Source organism: Mastacembelus armatus, chromosome 7 (assembly GCF_900324485.2).
Source record: "Mastacembelus armatus chromosome 7, fMasArm1.2, whole genome shotgun sequence".
Taxonomy (NCBI): domain Eukaryota; kingdom Metazoa; phylum Chordata; class Actinopteri; order Synbranchiformes; family Mastacembelidae; genus Mastacembelus; species Mastacembelus armatus.
In genome coordinates this window covers 24,962,072-24,979,373 of record NC_046639.1, presented here as the reverse complement: position 1 = coordinate 24,979,373, position 17,302 = coordinate 24,962,072, and the positions used below count along the sequence as shown (strand labels likewise).

Below are 17,302 nucleotides of genomic sequence, written 5' to 3'. Positions count from 1 at the left end.
TGAGCACCACTGAGGCTTTGTGTCACCCCTACTGACCCGCCAGGCCACGACAAGGTCTCAAAACGTGAATGAGCAGAACTTGAAGAAAGCCCCTCCCGCTAACACTTTGACATTTCGGCGTTTCCAGCCTCTCGCCCTGTGTAAAACATGTGTGGGAGCCGTTTCTCCCTGCTCCAAACAAGTGTTTTCAAAGGAGCTGGGGGTGTTTAAACACTGGCACCTTCAATGGCTTTCTCTCCGCTCGCCGTGACCCCCGTGTTCACTTGTGGGCTCGCTTGTGAATAGATGCGCGCAGGAGGGGGTGTTTAAAAGTTACCCCACAACTTCATTAAACTACCGATCACGTACTAGGCTAAGGCCAAGTGTATGCGCAGGGTGATGCGTGTTTTTTTTTGTTTTTTTTGTTTAATAAGGTAATTTTAGAAAAACTAAATCTATGCAGCATCTTGATGTTACATGGAGGATGGACTGTTACAGATCTGCAACTTTCCAAACGACGTCTTCACCCACGATAAACCTCATCAGGACTATCTTTCCTGCATCTGTTTCGTTTGGAGAGGAGTGTGCGTTTTGTAGCCTGGAGGAAGGTTTCTCAATGTTGCTAAATTCACTTTACGTCCAGATGATTTTGAAATTGTGTTATGAATCATCTGTACGACCGCGCCTCCAAGTGCGTCCAGTTTGGAGGGAGCTTTCTATTGTGCGTAAAGGAGGGGCAGGTCACTTGGAGCGCTCCCTCTCTCACTCAGCGCTGTAAAGGCGTGGTGTCTCTTTCTCTCTCTCTCTCTCTCTCCCTCCGGCTGAAACACGCTTCGTTTGGGCAGCTGTTGAGAGTGAAGTGAACGGGCGGCTGGCGTTTCATCAGAGCGGCAGTCACCCGGTGGACACCCAGCTGCTCGGTCAAAAGCCCTTGTGCGCACCGCGGGGGGAACTACATGGAAAGGCAAATGTTGGCACAGTGAGAAGAGGGATCCGACATTTTTCCACTTTATTCTCCAGGAATATTGTGCTTCTCATTCAAAAGCAGAACATTTCCCAGGCAGAATGAAAGGATTTACACCTTTCTTCACTGTCGCGCTGCTTATCGCCACCGTCTCAGCAACCAAGTTAAATGTACCACGACTGAGACTGTCCTACAAAGGTAATAAAACCATGTATCTATCTATATATCTATCTATATATCTATCTATCCTCCTGTTTTCTTTCTGTGCGCACACGTGTCCTGCAGGTGGCATTGATTGGTGGTTATATCCGTCTTAAGAAGTCTTCTCTCTTTTATTTCTAACAGATATGTTTGTTTCTCGGGAACAAATTTAATTTAACACATTACGGTAAACGAAGCCTTAAGCCTTCTGTCTTTTCCCCTTTGCGCATCTATTCTAATTACTTCTCTTCGCGGAGGTCCAGTCTGGAACCACTAAATCCGGGTTTTGGCTACTGTTTTGTGGATTTCTGTGTTTTGGGTTAATTTGCTGAAAACGGCGTTTGTGTGTGTGTGTGTGCGCGCGCGCGCGCTGCCACATGAGATTTTGGCGGAGGTTCATCTTTCTGTGGTGGGATACACCGGAGTGTGGTTGTTTCATTGTGGAGTTAATTAGAAACTGAAACCACAAGGCATAGGCAGGAAGGATGTTACAGCCTAATTAGGCCTGTTCATGATCCCACAGAGGTGGATTTACTCTGTGACAGGAGGGTAAAGTATTAAAGTACTGTGCTCTCCTGAAGGGAAGTGTGATTAAATAAGTTCTAATGGCTTGACTGTAGACACTTTTTAGGTTCATAGGCTGAGGGGAAATTAGGTTAATAGCTTACCGAAACTGAAACATTTCCTCCTATACTATATTTTTAGCCAGTTCACATACACACCCCTCTTGTCTTTTCCTTCTCTCTTATCTAAGCCATGTTTTTGTCCATGACTCACTCAGGTTTACTGATAATAAGGCAGTAAGAGATGCTGTGTGTGTGTGTGTGTGTGAGTGTGTGCTTGTGCGTGTGTGTGTGCGTGTCCATGTGTGTGTGTGTGACCAAGCTCATTGTTTCATTTCGTTCAGGCCGGAGCAGGTCTGCAATCATCGTCAGCGATAGATATCACTCAGGATTTCCTCAGGTTCCATGTTTTCAGGAGAAAAGTCACAATCTGAGCTCACTGCTCTTCCTGTTGGTGCGACGCAGAAATACTACTTAGTAGAAAGAGACAAGCTGACAAGTGAAAAAGCCTTTTGATTCCACATGTTGGACAGTAGGAAACTAGAGTAGAAGCATGAGAAAGAGCATGGAAATCAAATTTTTTCTATTACTTTCATCAAACTTGGTTGCACTTGTGTAAAACCAGAGCTTTAGTATTTTGTTTTTGGTTTTATTCAGTAAAACAATGGGAATGTTGGTGACTTGCCAGTCCAACAATCTCACGTTTGTATCTGCAGCATGATTTCTTAAAAACTGCTCAGGCCTTTTGCTTTGGATATTCATTTTCCACTGAGTGACCTCATGACCTGAAGATTTTCTACATGTGAGCAAGAAATATGAAAATCTAGAGGTGGAACTGAACCTTTAATTTAACACTGAAAACTTGTACTGCCATGAAATTTGCTCAGTACATTTGTTTTCTCGTGGGAATTTACCCTTTTGATTTGATTTGACCCTTTGACCTTCCTTCTTGTGCCAATCGCAGCCCAAATGTCACACATGCAGCCCCATTTATCGGGCTGAATAGCACAATTGTTAGAAAACTATCTCAACATTTTTGTGTTGTGGAATGCACCGTAATGCAACAGTGAAGCCTGCAGTGTGTCGCAGTTACACTACTGCGTGTTCAACAGAGTCAGTTTGTGTGACAAAAAATCTGTGTTTTAAAATTTGATGATGTAGTTTTCACTGCTGCTTCAGTTTTAATAAAGTTGCTGTCTGGGTGATTTTAGATGCGAGAACTTTTTGTGGAGTTCACTGAGTTTTATTTAGGGAATCGCACAGCACAGTTTAAGTAGATGCAGAGCATGGGGCAACTATTGTTATTGAGCACACAGAGTCATGCCCTAGGCAAACACGAGAAGTGGAAAAAGCAGTGCCCAAGATTGACTCACTGTGTTTTCTTTCTCAAAGTCTCACATTTTTAATCTGGTACAGCAATAAGGAGCATCACATAACACTGGGGTTTCCTCAGAACTTGCTATCAACAAACACTGGACTGTTATTTTGCACGAGGACTGTGGGAATCAGCTCTGGATGTAAGGTTCTCATCAGTAACCAACTGATTCCCGGCTTCCTGTCTTGAAGACTTCAAATTTGACCCCACAGTCCGTTTCTCCCCCTCGACTCTTCCTCGTCTCTCCTTACCTTTCCATGTCTCATCTTCTCACAGTTCAGTCCGGCTTCTCAGTCCTCTCTCACCCCAGTGTTCTTTCTTTTCCCTGTTTATCTCTCTCTTCCTCTTCACCCCTTTTCTCATTACAGCCTGCAGAAGCCCAGAGGGTGTTATATTCCCAGGAGGATGTAGAGGTAATTTAGTGACAGGAAAAGCTGCCATTATCTCATTTCAATCAATTTAGTGGGTAATAGTTCAAGCAGGAAGACGCCCATTTTTACCTCAGTGCTGTTAAAGTACTTGCACACCTTTAATCTCTTTGTTCACGTCAGACATCCCAACAGTGACTTAGAGATTTTCTTTAAAAAAAAAAAAAAGATAGACGGAGGTAAATTTAGTTGAAAAGTGAATCTGTTACACATCCACACATTCAACAGGTTTCCTGTCAATGTCAGGTTTGTCAAAATCAGAAAAATCCAGCGTTTACTTTGTCTAGACCTCTGACCCTCAAATGTCCAAATCAGTTCTTTTTGCTAATTGATCTTTTATTTATTAATTGGTTTCCATTCCAAATAACTTTTCACTGATATTGGACCATATTGATCTGACATTAACATGATTGGATCAAATCTTCACTTACATTATTGAAAAACCCCATTTGTAATTCACTCATAACAAAAGTGTGTGTGTGTGTGTGTGTGTGTCACACTGACAGCAAGGTGGGGGATGTGTGTGTGCCGTTGGCCTGACTCCAAACCCTCTGCCGAGCAGCTACACAACCTCCCATCATGCATCTCTGTCTGTCTTCCATTTGTCTTTTCTCCCTTCAGTCTGCCCTTTATCCGTTTCTATTTGCTTGTGTCACAACCACCAACTCCCGCTGACTTTAGACACACACACTCTGTCTAATACAATATTCGCTTTGTCTCTCCACAGGCAGGGGGGCACTTGAAAACACAAATGCTCACATCAGTCTCCTGTTTTCATCAGATTGCATTAGTTCTCAAAGTGTGGGGTTCTGTTTGTTTTTTGCTTACAGCCCCTGAATTAATGAGTTTGTTTTCTCACTCGGCGTTGCCCTGATGCATACACGCAGACGGGTGATATTTGTTCCTATAGGCGGATCGGGCTAATATGTAAGCGGGGGTCCACTGGAGACTGCGTAGCTGCTGGAATGTGGGTCGTCTCCAGTTCTTTCATCTTTCTTTTAAAGTTCAGCTGGTTTACTTTTTTGCAGTTCTTTTTCATCTTTCATTCCAGTTTGCATCCATTACTCCCCTCCCTGCTCCACGTACTGGCTCCTTCATTGTGGTCCTCCTCCCTCCTGGTTTTACCCAAGTTCAGTTAACTGCTCCCAGGCCTCTGGACCCATCTAAACCTCAGCAAATAAAGACAAAGAGGAAAAAAACTTGAAGTAGCAAAGCCAACTGGGCTGAGAGAGACTTTCTTTAATATTCGGATATAAATAATCTTCGGCTCTAAAAGCTCTGGAAGGAACAGATGTTTTTAGAGGTTTTAGCTTTTTATTAATGGTTTGGCATGTTTAAGTTTGAAATGTTCGTGCAAGTTCTTAACATTTAGTCAATGAATGGCCAATATTTAAAGTTTACAGCACATGAACAATAGTCCCATAGATTAATAAAAGAAAGAAAACAGTAGGAAAGGTAAGAAATGGTTCCGCTCTGAGTAAAAGTTATTGCATTTAGTTAAGGATGAATTTAACCCACACGCTCAATGTTTCGTTTTGTTTTTGAAGTGTGCTGTTAAAACGCCATCTGATATGTGCCGTTGAAATCTTTGTCATGGTGGATGGTGTGGGCCATGAAACACACTGTATGTACAGTTATGTGCAGAAAACAGAGTCTGGATGTGGGTACAGTCTTCTCTGTGTAGCTCCTTGTTATCCACAAAGGCTTTGCCCCCTGCACACACAGTATGCCGTCTTTTTCTTCCTCTGGGCTCATTGGAGCACAGATTATAGTTGGTTCCATCTTTGAGAATGTGAGAAGGATGAGACTGCAGAACTGGGGCCTGCTGTCATTGAGACGTACGTCAGTCGCCTTTAATTTCTGTAGTTTAATAGACACATTTTCTAATGGAGCTTCAAAAATTTGCTGCTGTCTTGGCCCCCAGCTGGTCTCCATCGCTATTCTTATTTAATGCCAAGGTACAAAGACAGCAGCCTTAACTTCTGGAAGAAGTAAGGTTTATTTTAAGATTCACAAAATACAAACATACAATCCCAGGTTTCCTGAGCATAGAGCCACAAATTTTGTATTACAAAAATGATCATCAAAGTTAGTTTGCTGGGAATTGCCCCCCCCATTTTTTCACACCATAATCATTAGTGTGAGATTGGCCACATCCTAAACAGATGCTTGTTATGCAGTGTTATTATATAATACATAGTGTAATGAAGACAGCACAAAAGCACTTTGTCCTTTCTGTTCAAATCCCCCATATTTATTTTGCAGGCTTCAGAGACCTAGTGAGAGGTTTTCTGTCTGCTGTGCAGACCTGCTGACTGAGGAAACGCACTACATGTTTCTGACACCACTGACGCGCGCGTGTGTGTGTGTGTGTGTGCGCTCATGCACATGCAGTGCGTGAAGGAAATGGGCATGCATTATAGTTGGTGCTGAGGTGTTGGTGTGTAGGTGTTTTTGATCTGATCTGAGCATTTATTTGTGTGTCTGTGTAGGTGTTTCCGTCTTCTGTGTGTGTGCAGCTGAAAGAAACAAGGAGCCACACACACACACACACGCACACACACGCACACACACAAACAGTGGCATCTGATGTAGACATCTGTGTGTCACTCGAGGTGTTTCAAATTCACGGCAGCCTGGCCAGACCACAGCCAGATCACAGACAACAGATGGATGGAGGAATCGGTCGGTGGGAGAGAGAAGTGAGATTAACACTGATCAGATAGCACAGATGGGGAGGAAGCTCAGGTGACAAGTGAAAAGGTCTCTGGGATGTTTGAGGCGAATGAACAGAGTGAATGAATAAATGAAAGAAAGAAGAAGAGGAGAAGAAAAAGAATTCCAGGCATTAGAAAGTGAGAGGTTTTGCATACGAAATGGAAAAATCCAGCCCTTGATTGTAGCTTTTTGCTGGGACTGAACCATAACCCGTCATTCTGATAGGAAAAAGCCCTCACTTGACAGTTCTTATTGTTTCTTCTGTTTATGATTGACATTATTTTAGTTATGAATACAAGTGAAAGAGCAAATAATCGACTGCTTGACGCCTTATATACAGTATATCTACACCATGTCTCTCTGATGCTGAGGTTCAGTTCTCTAGAATAGATGGAAATGAACCTGGAACAGGCCAATTGTTCATATGTTTTTTCTCCTTCACCTTAGAGTAGCAGCACATGTCTTTAATGATTGAGGGAGATTACATTACATTACATCTGACCTATTATTTACTATACAGAAATAATATTATATCATGATCATAGAAAATACGTGTTTGCAAACATGTTTCCAGATGTTGGTTAAACACAAAAAATGTAGTATTTTTTCATGGTAGCTGAACATGTTCCTGCTTCTTCGTGGCTTCAGCATCTAATATAGACAGATACAAGTTGTATATATTTTAATTTAAGGAGAAATCTCTATGTGCAATAATTAAACTCTGGAAAAGTACAACGTGAGACTGGACTGCCCCTGGACAAACACCTGCACCCTCAGGGATGAGCCGGGAGATAAATCTAACACCCCACCACATCCCTTAAAGTCCAAGGCCAGACTGATAAACTCCTGCAGGATTCAAATGGCTTAGCTCTGCTGCAAACGTGCAGATAAGCAGTACACTGATACCACAAAAGGTCAGTGCACACTGCTGGGCTCAGCTGGCTGAAGCAGGACTGTGCTGTGAATTAAAACATGCGTCGCTAATGCTGGGATGAATCAACAGGCTGAAAGATTAACGGAAAAGGAGAATGTCCATGAAAAAAAGTACACATCAATGAATTTCAGACAACAGAGAGAGATGAGGACAGCAGGTAAAGTAAGGCGAGCTGTGAATGAAAGATCTGCAAATCTGCAATGAAAGCAAATGATGGATCCATGAAAGAGTGAATGTAAATGAAGAGAGGAAGAGGGAGATGAATCGAGCACTAGACAAGATGGAAATATCAGATGACAGCAGATAAAAAAGGGGGTCATGGTGGTGAAGAGAGATAAACAAAAGAAAAAAGACAGGGGCTGAGAAAATGTGAAGGAAAAGACGGGTTGAAAGAGTGAGGGGGAAAAATGAGACGGATGGAAGGATGACAGCTAGATGGATAATAGGAAGAGAGAGAGGATAACCTTGGGGCTGAAAGACACTGGTCCCTTTGAGAAGTAAAGGTTGAGTCCTAACAATGTGGCTTTGACCATCTGTCATGTAGATTAGTCAGTGCTTTACTTACACACTGCAGTTACAGGGAGGTGTGTGTGTGTGTGTGTGTGTACTTGTACTTCCATCTTTGAGTACCGTTTCGCATATTTCTTTTAAAGTGAGGGCATTTTTCTGGTACTTATTTTTTCTGACTCCTGTTTGAGGGTTAAGTCTTGGCTTTAGGGTCATGGTTAAGGGCTAGTCATTGTGTGTGTGTGTGTGTGTGTGTGTGTGTGTGTGTGTGTGTGTGTGAGCGTGAGCGTCCACAGCGAGGGCAGTTGTTTTAACATGAGCGTAACAAATCACAGCAGTGGACACTCACCACGGGGGGTTCAAGTCCTGAAAACTGTTTATCCACCACACCCTGAAAACTAAAGACACAGCAGCTCCCCTCCCTGCTGGTCCCTGAGACGTCTCAGCCTCCCTCTGCTCTCGTACCGATCTGAACTATTGTTTTACCCTGTTCCTGTCAGTTCTCCCCCGTCTGTGCCGCAATGTTATGTTTCTCTTATTACCATTGTGTTTCAGCTGCTGTATAAAGGCCAGTGTATGTGGGGGTTTTGATTTTATCATAGCGTCTTTGAAATTATTCTAAAGCCGTACTTTTTTTTGTTTTGAGATTTTGGGAAAGATATTTGCATGAAAATCCGACATTCACAGCATCTCCATCAAACTGTGTTTAAACAACCTCTTATCTATTTTCCTGTTGCAACCCTGACATGGACATGTTACTGAGTGATGAAGTGTAGGTGCCTGAAATTATCCTGCGTAAACACACAGAGGGAACACGAGGGGAACGTGAGGGAACGTGAGGGAACGTGAGCTGCTGGACCACTCCTGTGTAGACACGGTGTCTAACTGATGTGGACACTGTTGAGCAGATTTTAAAGATATTTCTTTTCCCCCAAAATGAAATTCTCAAGCTGAAGTAGATGAGATTTTTTTTTTTTCTGGTTTATATTGACACATTTTGCTTATTAGAAAAAACTATTTGAGAAACGTGAAAGATTTATAAATGAACCTGCAGCTTGAGAGCCACAGTCTGTCTGATGTGAGCAGCAAATCATTTTGGTGAAACTTGGCTTGAAGAGAATCTCGGTTTGATTTGTTGTTAACTTTCCAACAAACATTTAGATGAACTGACAGCACCGAGATTAAATCCTGTAGTAAATGTAGATGTATTTAAATACGTTAATGTAACTTACACAACCGTCTGCTATACATGTCCACCCAACAGCTTTTAATACTTTCAACAAATCGCAGTCTCACAATGACACCTTGTAAAAACTTTGTGCTCCGTTGAACAAATGTTGAACTTGGCCTCTTCTTTTATTTAACAGTCCTCCAAGTGCACGCTGAGTCGTGGTGTTGAAATGACAGATGCCTTGCCAGTGTTTTATACTAAGTCTTATTGTTCCAGCTTGGGGAAGAAACATCCCTCCATCACTCTTTCTATGAAACAGATAAACATCCGCAGCCCTGCTCATATATTTTTCTCACTGGAAACATTAAAGGATTTACCAGGCTTTGCATTTAGTGCAGCTGGGTGTTTCTGCAGAGAGCAGCAAGGAAACGCTAATCTGACCAACCACGCATGCAAACCCTCACCCCACCAGTTGACACTTTGCCTCAGCACCAATGCAAAATGACAGAGGAGGAAGTGATGGGTGACCTCTTTAATGCAGGCTGGGAGAAACTGCATGTCACACACGCTGAGGTGCTGCGCTCCCCGTCACCGAAACAAACACACTCTTTCTGGCAGCAGCTAATTAGTTCCACTGGAGCAGTCGCACCGCTGTGGCCGGATGGATCTATTAAACGGCAGCTGACAAACACGCAAACGTTACAGATATCTGATCCCAGAGGAAAAAGGTTCTGTTCAGCGGCGTGACTGCCTCTTCGTTAACTACTGAATGAATTCTCAAACCATTATTTTCTTAGTAAAAGTTCAAAACTTTGCAGCGGGATAAGTGTTGTGCAGGATTTTGGTGACGTGATCTGTCTTTTTCTGTCTCGTGTGCCTGCACTTTGCTGCATTCAATTAACAAAGTGCGTGTGGCCAGCAGAGATTTGGCTGAACTGTTTCCACTGTAACAAAAAACAGCCAATAGAGAAACTTTTGAGGACTGGAGGCCTTGGATGTGGTGTTCATGGAGTCAAGGATGGAGCAATGACAGTAAAATCATGGAAAACTGAAGGTTAAGGACTGATCAGAAGTGACAGAAATGGCCTTGGTCTTGATTGAATCTACCCATATTACTGTATGTTCCTATAACTAGTGTGTCGGCACTGATGAAGGGAAATGGAGAAAGAATGAGGAAGAACTGAAAGGAGGGATTACTGGTTTCTGGGAGGGAGGGTGAGCTCAAGAAAATAAAATGAAGCAGGGATGAGGAAAAGGACAGTATGGGTTCCTCATGGATCATGTGAGATCAGCGAGAGATAAAGTGAGAGAGAGGTCCCTGGAATGGGTGAGTAATGGAGTAAGAGTGGATTTCTAATGGGAGGAAAATGGGTGGATGAGAGCAACGGATAAGAGAAAGGACTGTGGCTGTAAGGAAGGGAGGAAGATGAGGAGAGAAAGAAGGGAGGCAGACATGATGAAATGAGGGAGGCAGAAGACGAGGGTGGATGAGGATCGAGGGCGATGAGGTAAGACCTACGCTGTGTTATGAATCGGCCCAGCGGGAAAGATCGGTTAACAGCAGCTCTGATAGTCATCCTGAGGCAGCTGAGGGAGAAAAGGCCTTGAATGTGTCATTTTGTGTGTCTCTGCCTGAACAGATCCCTGAGTTTACACAATCAAAACATCTGAAGATCTAATAGATGTGAATGAACACTTTCTTTAATTAAAGCAGCTGTGTCATGGGAGTAACAGCCCATTTTTGCCCTAACAGATACAGAAAGAAACCTCACTACTCTATAATAATGATACCTGTAGTAATAGCTGTCTGTGTGAAACTATGACCAATAAAATACTTTATCAGAAACAAAATAAAAAAAACTTTCATGTATTAAAGTAATTGAAGGTATTTGTGGTCTTGATATATCCAGTCCTGCCAAGGTGAAGTATTTCACAGTGATCACTTGAAAAAACATATTGTCTAGAACTAAAAATCAACTACAAATCAGATGCTGGGAACGTGAGAAGTGGAGAAAATGCTTTAAAAACAATTGTCCCAGTTTAGTTTGGCCACCAAAGTCGTTGGGTTAAAAGGTCTGTTTGTTTTAATCACAACAAGGGGTTTTCAGATCATTGGTGTGTCCCAGATCCACAATGTAGACTCAAATTAGCAGAGGTCGATGATGTAGGTAATTGGCCCGGTCCTTAATCACACCTCAGAAAAAACATGCAGGCAGGCTCAATGTAGCGGATGACAAATCGGTATGAGACCCAGGAGGACAGGATGAGGTGTGGGAGAGGTGAGAGGAGGCGAAGCACCGACTTTTTGTTGTTGCATGTGGCAGATTCCAGAAATACCTGGCACACTGCAACAATATACAGCTGAGATGTAACGACACCCTGGGCAGGCTGTCGGGGGTGTAATGAGCCTAATGAGCCTCTGTTTGTTTGTGAGCATGTGTGTTTTTGTGTCAGAGCTCATGAAAACAAAATGTCAAAGAGAAATATTTTGAAAAGGAGTCTGACGCTGAGTTTTGTCAGCTGAGATGGGAGTAGGTGTGACTGAACAAGCGACATATGATTCATGGTGTGTGTGTGTGTGTGTGTGTGTGTGTGTGTGTGTGTGTGTGTGTGTGTGTGTGTGTGTGTGTGTGTGTGTGTGTGTGTGTGTGTGTGTGTGTGTGTGTGTGTGTGTGTGTGTGTGTGTGTGTGTGTGTGTTTCTGGTATGAATTTTAGTACGGGGGGCTAATAGGCTTCACATGTGTCCCCCTCTCCCACTCAGCCAACACTAACACTAATACTACACTCTGTCTCTGCCCAATTTGTACTTTACAGATTTCAGCATGTGATTTGAACTTTTCCACTTATGATCACTCTCCTAAACGTTTTTATCCTCTTGACTCTGCTTTTACTCTCGTTTCCAAACCAGTGAGTGAGATTCTTATTTTTTGCTAATTGTGAAATACCATCAAAACGTTTCATACTGTGGTTGTTAAACAGAAGTTGCCTGTTATTTGGAGTCAAAATGAAGATGGAGTGATAAATATACTATAGATCGTAATGTGTTCTGAGGACAAATGCAAATATTAGACTGAAAACAGATTTAAAGAAAATAAACCACATGTATCCATGAACTGGGCAGTCCTTTTATTTTTAATGTCTAATCAGAGATTCTGTGGCCAACTATTAGAAAAATAAGTACAAGGAAACACGTCTTACATTGCTGTACATCGTCCTTACACATAATACGGCAAACTCTTTAACAAATTGTTTGACATTTGGGGAAATAACTATTTACTTTCTTGCTCAGTTGGATATAAAGATTGACACCCCTCTCGCATATGCAGCCAGATGTTGCTGGCAATGAGTGAAGCGTTAGCATAAACACTGAAAGCACTGGAAACAGCTAACCAGCTTCTACATGCAATTTGGAGTCACCAGATACCCAAAATGCCTTTGGACTGCCTGAGGAAATCAAAACAACAGGGGAAACGTTTGCAGACAAAGAAAGATTTTGACAAATCTCTGTAGAAAGGCAATAAAACCTAATGGAAAAAGCAGTAGCTGATAAGTGTGCTAACAAAACACTCCTTTCTTTGGGGGGGGGGTTCAAATGTGTTCATGCAGTTTCAGATCTTTTATGGTTATCTTTACGTTTGGTTGTACTTCATTGGTCATACAAGCTTCCAAGAATAAAAATACACAAAAAGTAAGTTCGTAGATTTGACAGACTTCAGGACATGACAAGACAGAACATCGACCATATAAACAAATCTATTATTTATATAAATGATTGCACACATATTCTCACAGTGGCTAAGACGACGTGATGTGATAGCTGAGGATTGACATGAACAGTGAAACCAGATGCTCTTTCGCGTGTCGCCTTGGTTTTGGCTCGGCTGCTGTTTGTCAGTGCGGTGTCGGTCGGCTGCCTTTAGGAGAATAACACACATCGGAGACAGATGCCGTCAGGGATTTTGTAGCTGTGGAAGGTATAAGACACGAGATGAAGGGAGAAGTGATTTCAAGAGAGGAAAAATAACACCAGAGAGGAAGTTAAAGACGGACAGACAGTGTGATGGGGAGCAAACAGGGATTAGACTGAGAGCTGGAAGGCAGGTGAAGATGGATGGACGGCAGGAGAAAGAGAGGCTGGTGAGAGAGTAGTGTGGTTTCTACAGTCAGGCCGTGAACTGCTGGAGTGACAAGCTGCAGATTTGTTAGTATGAGCTTGTGTGTTATTTATCTGCTTACATTTTTTGTTATTTGAGGCAGATTTGTGTATAGATATGATGGATTCATAGGATACAAAGGTCGGGTTTGTGTCTCGTCTTAAGAGGAACAAGAGACACCAAGCAGGAATCTGGTTTCAGGCCTGTGTGTGATTATGCGTTGGTGTATTTGAAGGCGGAAAGTAAAAAGAATGAGCTTGAGCCTGACACAGGTAATCAGATAAATAATTACGTGGTTTATGGATGAAAGCTCAGAACACCGGATCTTTGGAAATGTTTTCCACAACAGTTTGTTTCCAGCTGATGATGGACAATGTTTGCTCTCAAACCTGAACTTTAACCAAGTGTCACTGGAATCATGACAATAAACATCCTTGTTTTAACTCAACATCCTTGTTTTAACTCAACCAGGATCGTTCCAAATAGTCTTGTGCCCAAACCGTATCAAACTTTAGCTTGTAGCATTGTAAGGCCAGAAGAAGTGCACTTCAGATAGTGTCAGTACAAAGTGATGTTTATTTCCAAATACAAATGGCCCTGACCACGTCCATCTTCTGCAGTCATTCCTGTCTAAACAAAGAGGTGAGCTGTGAACATAACAGCTCGCCCTAATACCTTCAGTATCAGTTAAAGGTCTCAGCACACAGGCAGGCATTCATGTAAAACCACATGTGCTCCAATCCAAACACGCTCGTCATTCGCAGTCTCTCCTCTGCCGGAGGTCAATCTCAGTGTCTGTGGAAAAAGACGATCTGAGACAGACGGGCATCAGCTGAAGACATGTAGAGCTGTTGTGCTGATAAACTCTATCACTGAGACACAGATTAGAGCTTCCTGCTGACTGACTGCTGAGCTCTCATTCATGTGTACTCACTTAAATGTGTCGGCTTCACGTGAAACACTGCAGGTACATTTTACCTTTGTTTTCAAAAGCATCTACCAACTTTACAGAGAAAACACGTGTGATCAGAATCAGAAATACTTTTTTGTTACAGTCCTACATCTGACATGAAAATGAAACCCGTCTTTCCAATTATAAAAACATATACTTTTGATTATAGATGGTATATACTTGCTTAAAACATACATAATTACAGTGAATAGTGCAGGTGGAAATTGTGTTCGGTATCACTCAGATGGATTGATTCTCAGCAGGTTGATTTCCTGTGGTGCCCTGTGTTGCATCATGGGACAATGAGTCTCTGGCTGAATGTGCTTCTGTGGCTGGGCAGCACGTCACGGAGAAGGTGTCCAATATTGTCCTTATCTTGAAAACATTCTCCTCTCAGAGACTCCAGCTCCTCTCCCCTAACATGGCACTGGCTGCCACAGACTCACAATGATAGAAAAATGGATGTTGTACAACAGGACAGATCCCCAGTGTTTCATATAAAAGCAGATCTTGATGTCTGCTCGCTTTGACAGTCCCAGTAAATCCATCAGGCATCACTGTCTGTGTCCATATTCTGACTTTCTCTGTCCGACTCTTCCTGCTTCCTTCCCCCTCCTTTATCTTTCAAACTTTATCCATCTCTAACTTTCTCCAGCTCCTTCTCCAGAGTATGTCCCTGATGCCTTCCATTTTGTCTAATTCTCCTGCCAGCAACTTTAAAGTTTTATATCATTTCTTTCTCATTAAACTATTTCCCTCATTTTTTTTAAAGAGGCTTCATTAATGGCTGCATTCAGCTGAGAACGTTGTTTCACTGGAGCTGCCAGTTCTTCCTGGTTTTGAATTGGCTGCTTTAAAACCTTATTGGGGAATATTCTGCATATATGCACTGTTCTCCCATTGTGCTAAAGGTTTCTTCTACAGTGCTAATGAGGGTGAGGTAGCGTGAAGCTGTTTACTCTGTGTGTCCCTGCTGCAGGCAAGGAAGAAAAACAGTAAATAAAAACAGAGCTGGGTAGAATAATGATAAATTCAATTATTAAGCCAAACAGCTTCTTTTTCTTTATACTACTGTAAATTGAAGATGTCGCCTTTGGGTCATTTTTTACTTAATCTGATATTCTTTCTTAACTAAATCACTTTATTCTTAAACAGACTGATTCATGAATGAAAATAACTCTTACCTGCAGCCCTTTTAAAAAGTATGCAGGCTCCTGTGTGTGTGTGTGTGTGCGCGTGCGTGCGTGCGTGTGCGTGCGCGTGCGTGCGTGTGTGTGTGTGTGTGTGTGTGTGCGTGCGCGCGTGCGTGTGTGCGTGTGCGTGCGCGTGCGTGCCCATCTGCAAGACTCCAGTGATGGACAAGGTGTCACTAGCACACCGGGCCTCGGTGCTTCACTCAGTTAATACTCACTAAGTGGTGACTGACTGGGCAACTTTCTCACTGCGTGTGTGTGTGTGTGTGCGTGTGCGTGTGTGTGTGTGTGTGTGTGTGTGTGTGTGTGTGAGTGAGAAACAACAAACTTGACAGATGAGTGATGAGAGAGAGAGAAAGCTGATTCTGCAGAAAGAGTCCTTCACAGAGAGTTTAGCATACCAGACATCTTCTCACTCATATTTCTCTCCTCATTTCATTTCTCAGACAGACAGACAGACAGAGAGAGAGAGAGAGAGAGAGAGAATGGCAGTGAGACAGAAGAAGAGGAGACAGGATGAAAAAAAGAGAAAGCATGAGACAGAAATGAGGTGCTTGGGTGAGAAATTGGAAGATTCTGAAGCTGTGGGAGACTAAAAGCTGCAGAGCAGTGGTTGTTTATGTACTGGTCTATGTAAATATACATAAGTCTGTGTGTGTGTGTGTGTGTGTGTGTGTGTGTGTGTGTGTGTTTGAACTTGACTTCAACCCACTCTCTCTTACTGCTGCAGATTTTTGGGATCAAGCTTCTGCCACATCAGAAAGGACTAACCTTGATTCTTTTTGGTGTATTTTGACTTTGAGTCGTATGAATTCTAGTGTTGGCAGACTTTGCTGCTTTGTATCTCAGGTTTAAAACGTTTCCCGTTTTGAGACTCTGTGGTTTCGTTTGACGCTATAGGTCTTTTCTGGGAACATCCCTTATTAATGCAGAGGAGTGATGTGCTGACAACAGCCTCAGTTTAGAGACGAGCACCGTGGAACAAAAGTGATGTTAGAGCTGGATTCCAACAGGAGACGTGGGATTTTGTTGCACTCGAGAGAAATTTCAAAATTTGGTACATGACACACAATTTAAGGGCCTGAGATTAAAGGAGACAGTAAAAAACAGACCGTAGAGAGTAAAAGATCCAATTCGAAGCACATATGAATGGATCATTTGGGACTAGCTCACTGAGCCAGCATCCACAATATCAAATGGATTGTAATTATTATTCTTATTATTAGTCACAGCCCAGTTTGATAACATGGGGAACAGCCTGCTGTGATCAGGGATTTCAGTTAAAGATAATAAGGCATTTGAATAACATTTAGAAAGGTGAATAAAGTTCAGACTGCCTTTTCATCACAGCCTGCAGACTTTTTCCTGGTTAATTCTTTAAGAAAACCACTTCAGGTCAGTGGGTGTGGAGACTGGACGCCAACCAGGTGCAACTACAACAGAAAAGCTGATTAAATCTCCACAGTTGGTACGAGATGATGAGATGCAGAAATGACTTCACAAACACTCAGGAAGCTTTGATCATAACACACACTGAGTGAATCAGGCTAATCTGCTCTAATGACGTGGCTTGTTTTTGATTGTCCATGAAGTTGTTGTTTCCCTTTCATCTGTTTCCTGCTTTCTTGCTATGTGCAGTTTTACTTTTCAAGCTTTTTGGCTTAATGGGAGTCTTTTCTTTCTCTGTGTACAGCTCTGTGAACATAAATCTCACTCATCTCATTTGTGTTTTTGCCTCATTCAGTCATTATCTCACTGTGTCATCACGTCATCCTCCATCTCTCCTGTGTTTGTTTAGGAAGCCGTTGCTCATCTTTTTCTTTCCTCTCCCTGCAGATCTGCTGTCCACCAACAGGTCATCCGTCTTTAACGGCCACCATGGCCAGCTCTCTATTACCGCCGTCTTCCTGGATGAGTACCGTGACCGCCTCTTCCTGGGAGGGAAAGACGTGCTGTATTCTCTAATGCTGGGGCCCGTTAGCAGCGAGTCCAAAGAGGTGAGGACTTGTTTTAATGAGGTCTTTATTTTATTTTTAATGTGTCCTGCGCCGCAGTGATGCATAGCAAAAAGTCGGTCACTGAACAGTCTACATTTATCCCTCCAGATTTAAGTTGCAGGGATCCTGCAAGAGGTTTTAATCTGTGACATGATTATATATGAG

At 42.6% G+C, this 17,302-nt stretch overlaps 1 protein-coding gene across 2 annotated transcripts in view; it reads left to right on the top strand.

Annotated features, from left to right (window-relative positions):
• The first annotated feature begins 761 nt into the window (after positions 1 to 761).
• Positions 762 to 17,302, top strand: part of sema3bl (sema domain, immunoglobulin domain (Ig), short basic domain, secreted, (semaphorin) 3bl) — a 51,185-nt gene continuing 34,644 nt past the window's right edge. For both annotated transcript variants that reach the window (XM_026332292.1, XM_026332291.1), the window contains exons 1-2: positions 762 to 1,141; positions 16,977 to 17,137. In XM_026332292.1, the coding sequence (XP_026188077.1) occupies positions 1,045 to 1,141; positions 16,977 to 17,137 (258 nt within the window). In that variant the 5' untranslated portion in view covers positions 762 to 1,044. The remainder of the gene's footprint in view (positions 1,142 to 16,976; positions 17,138 to 17,302) is intronic.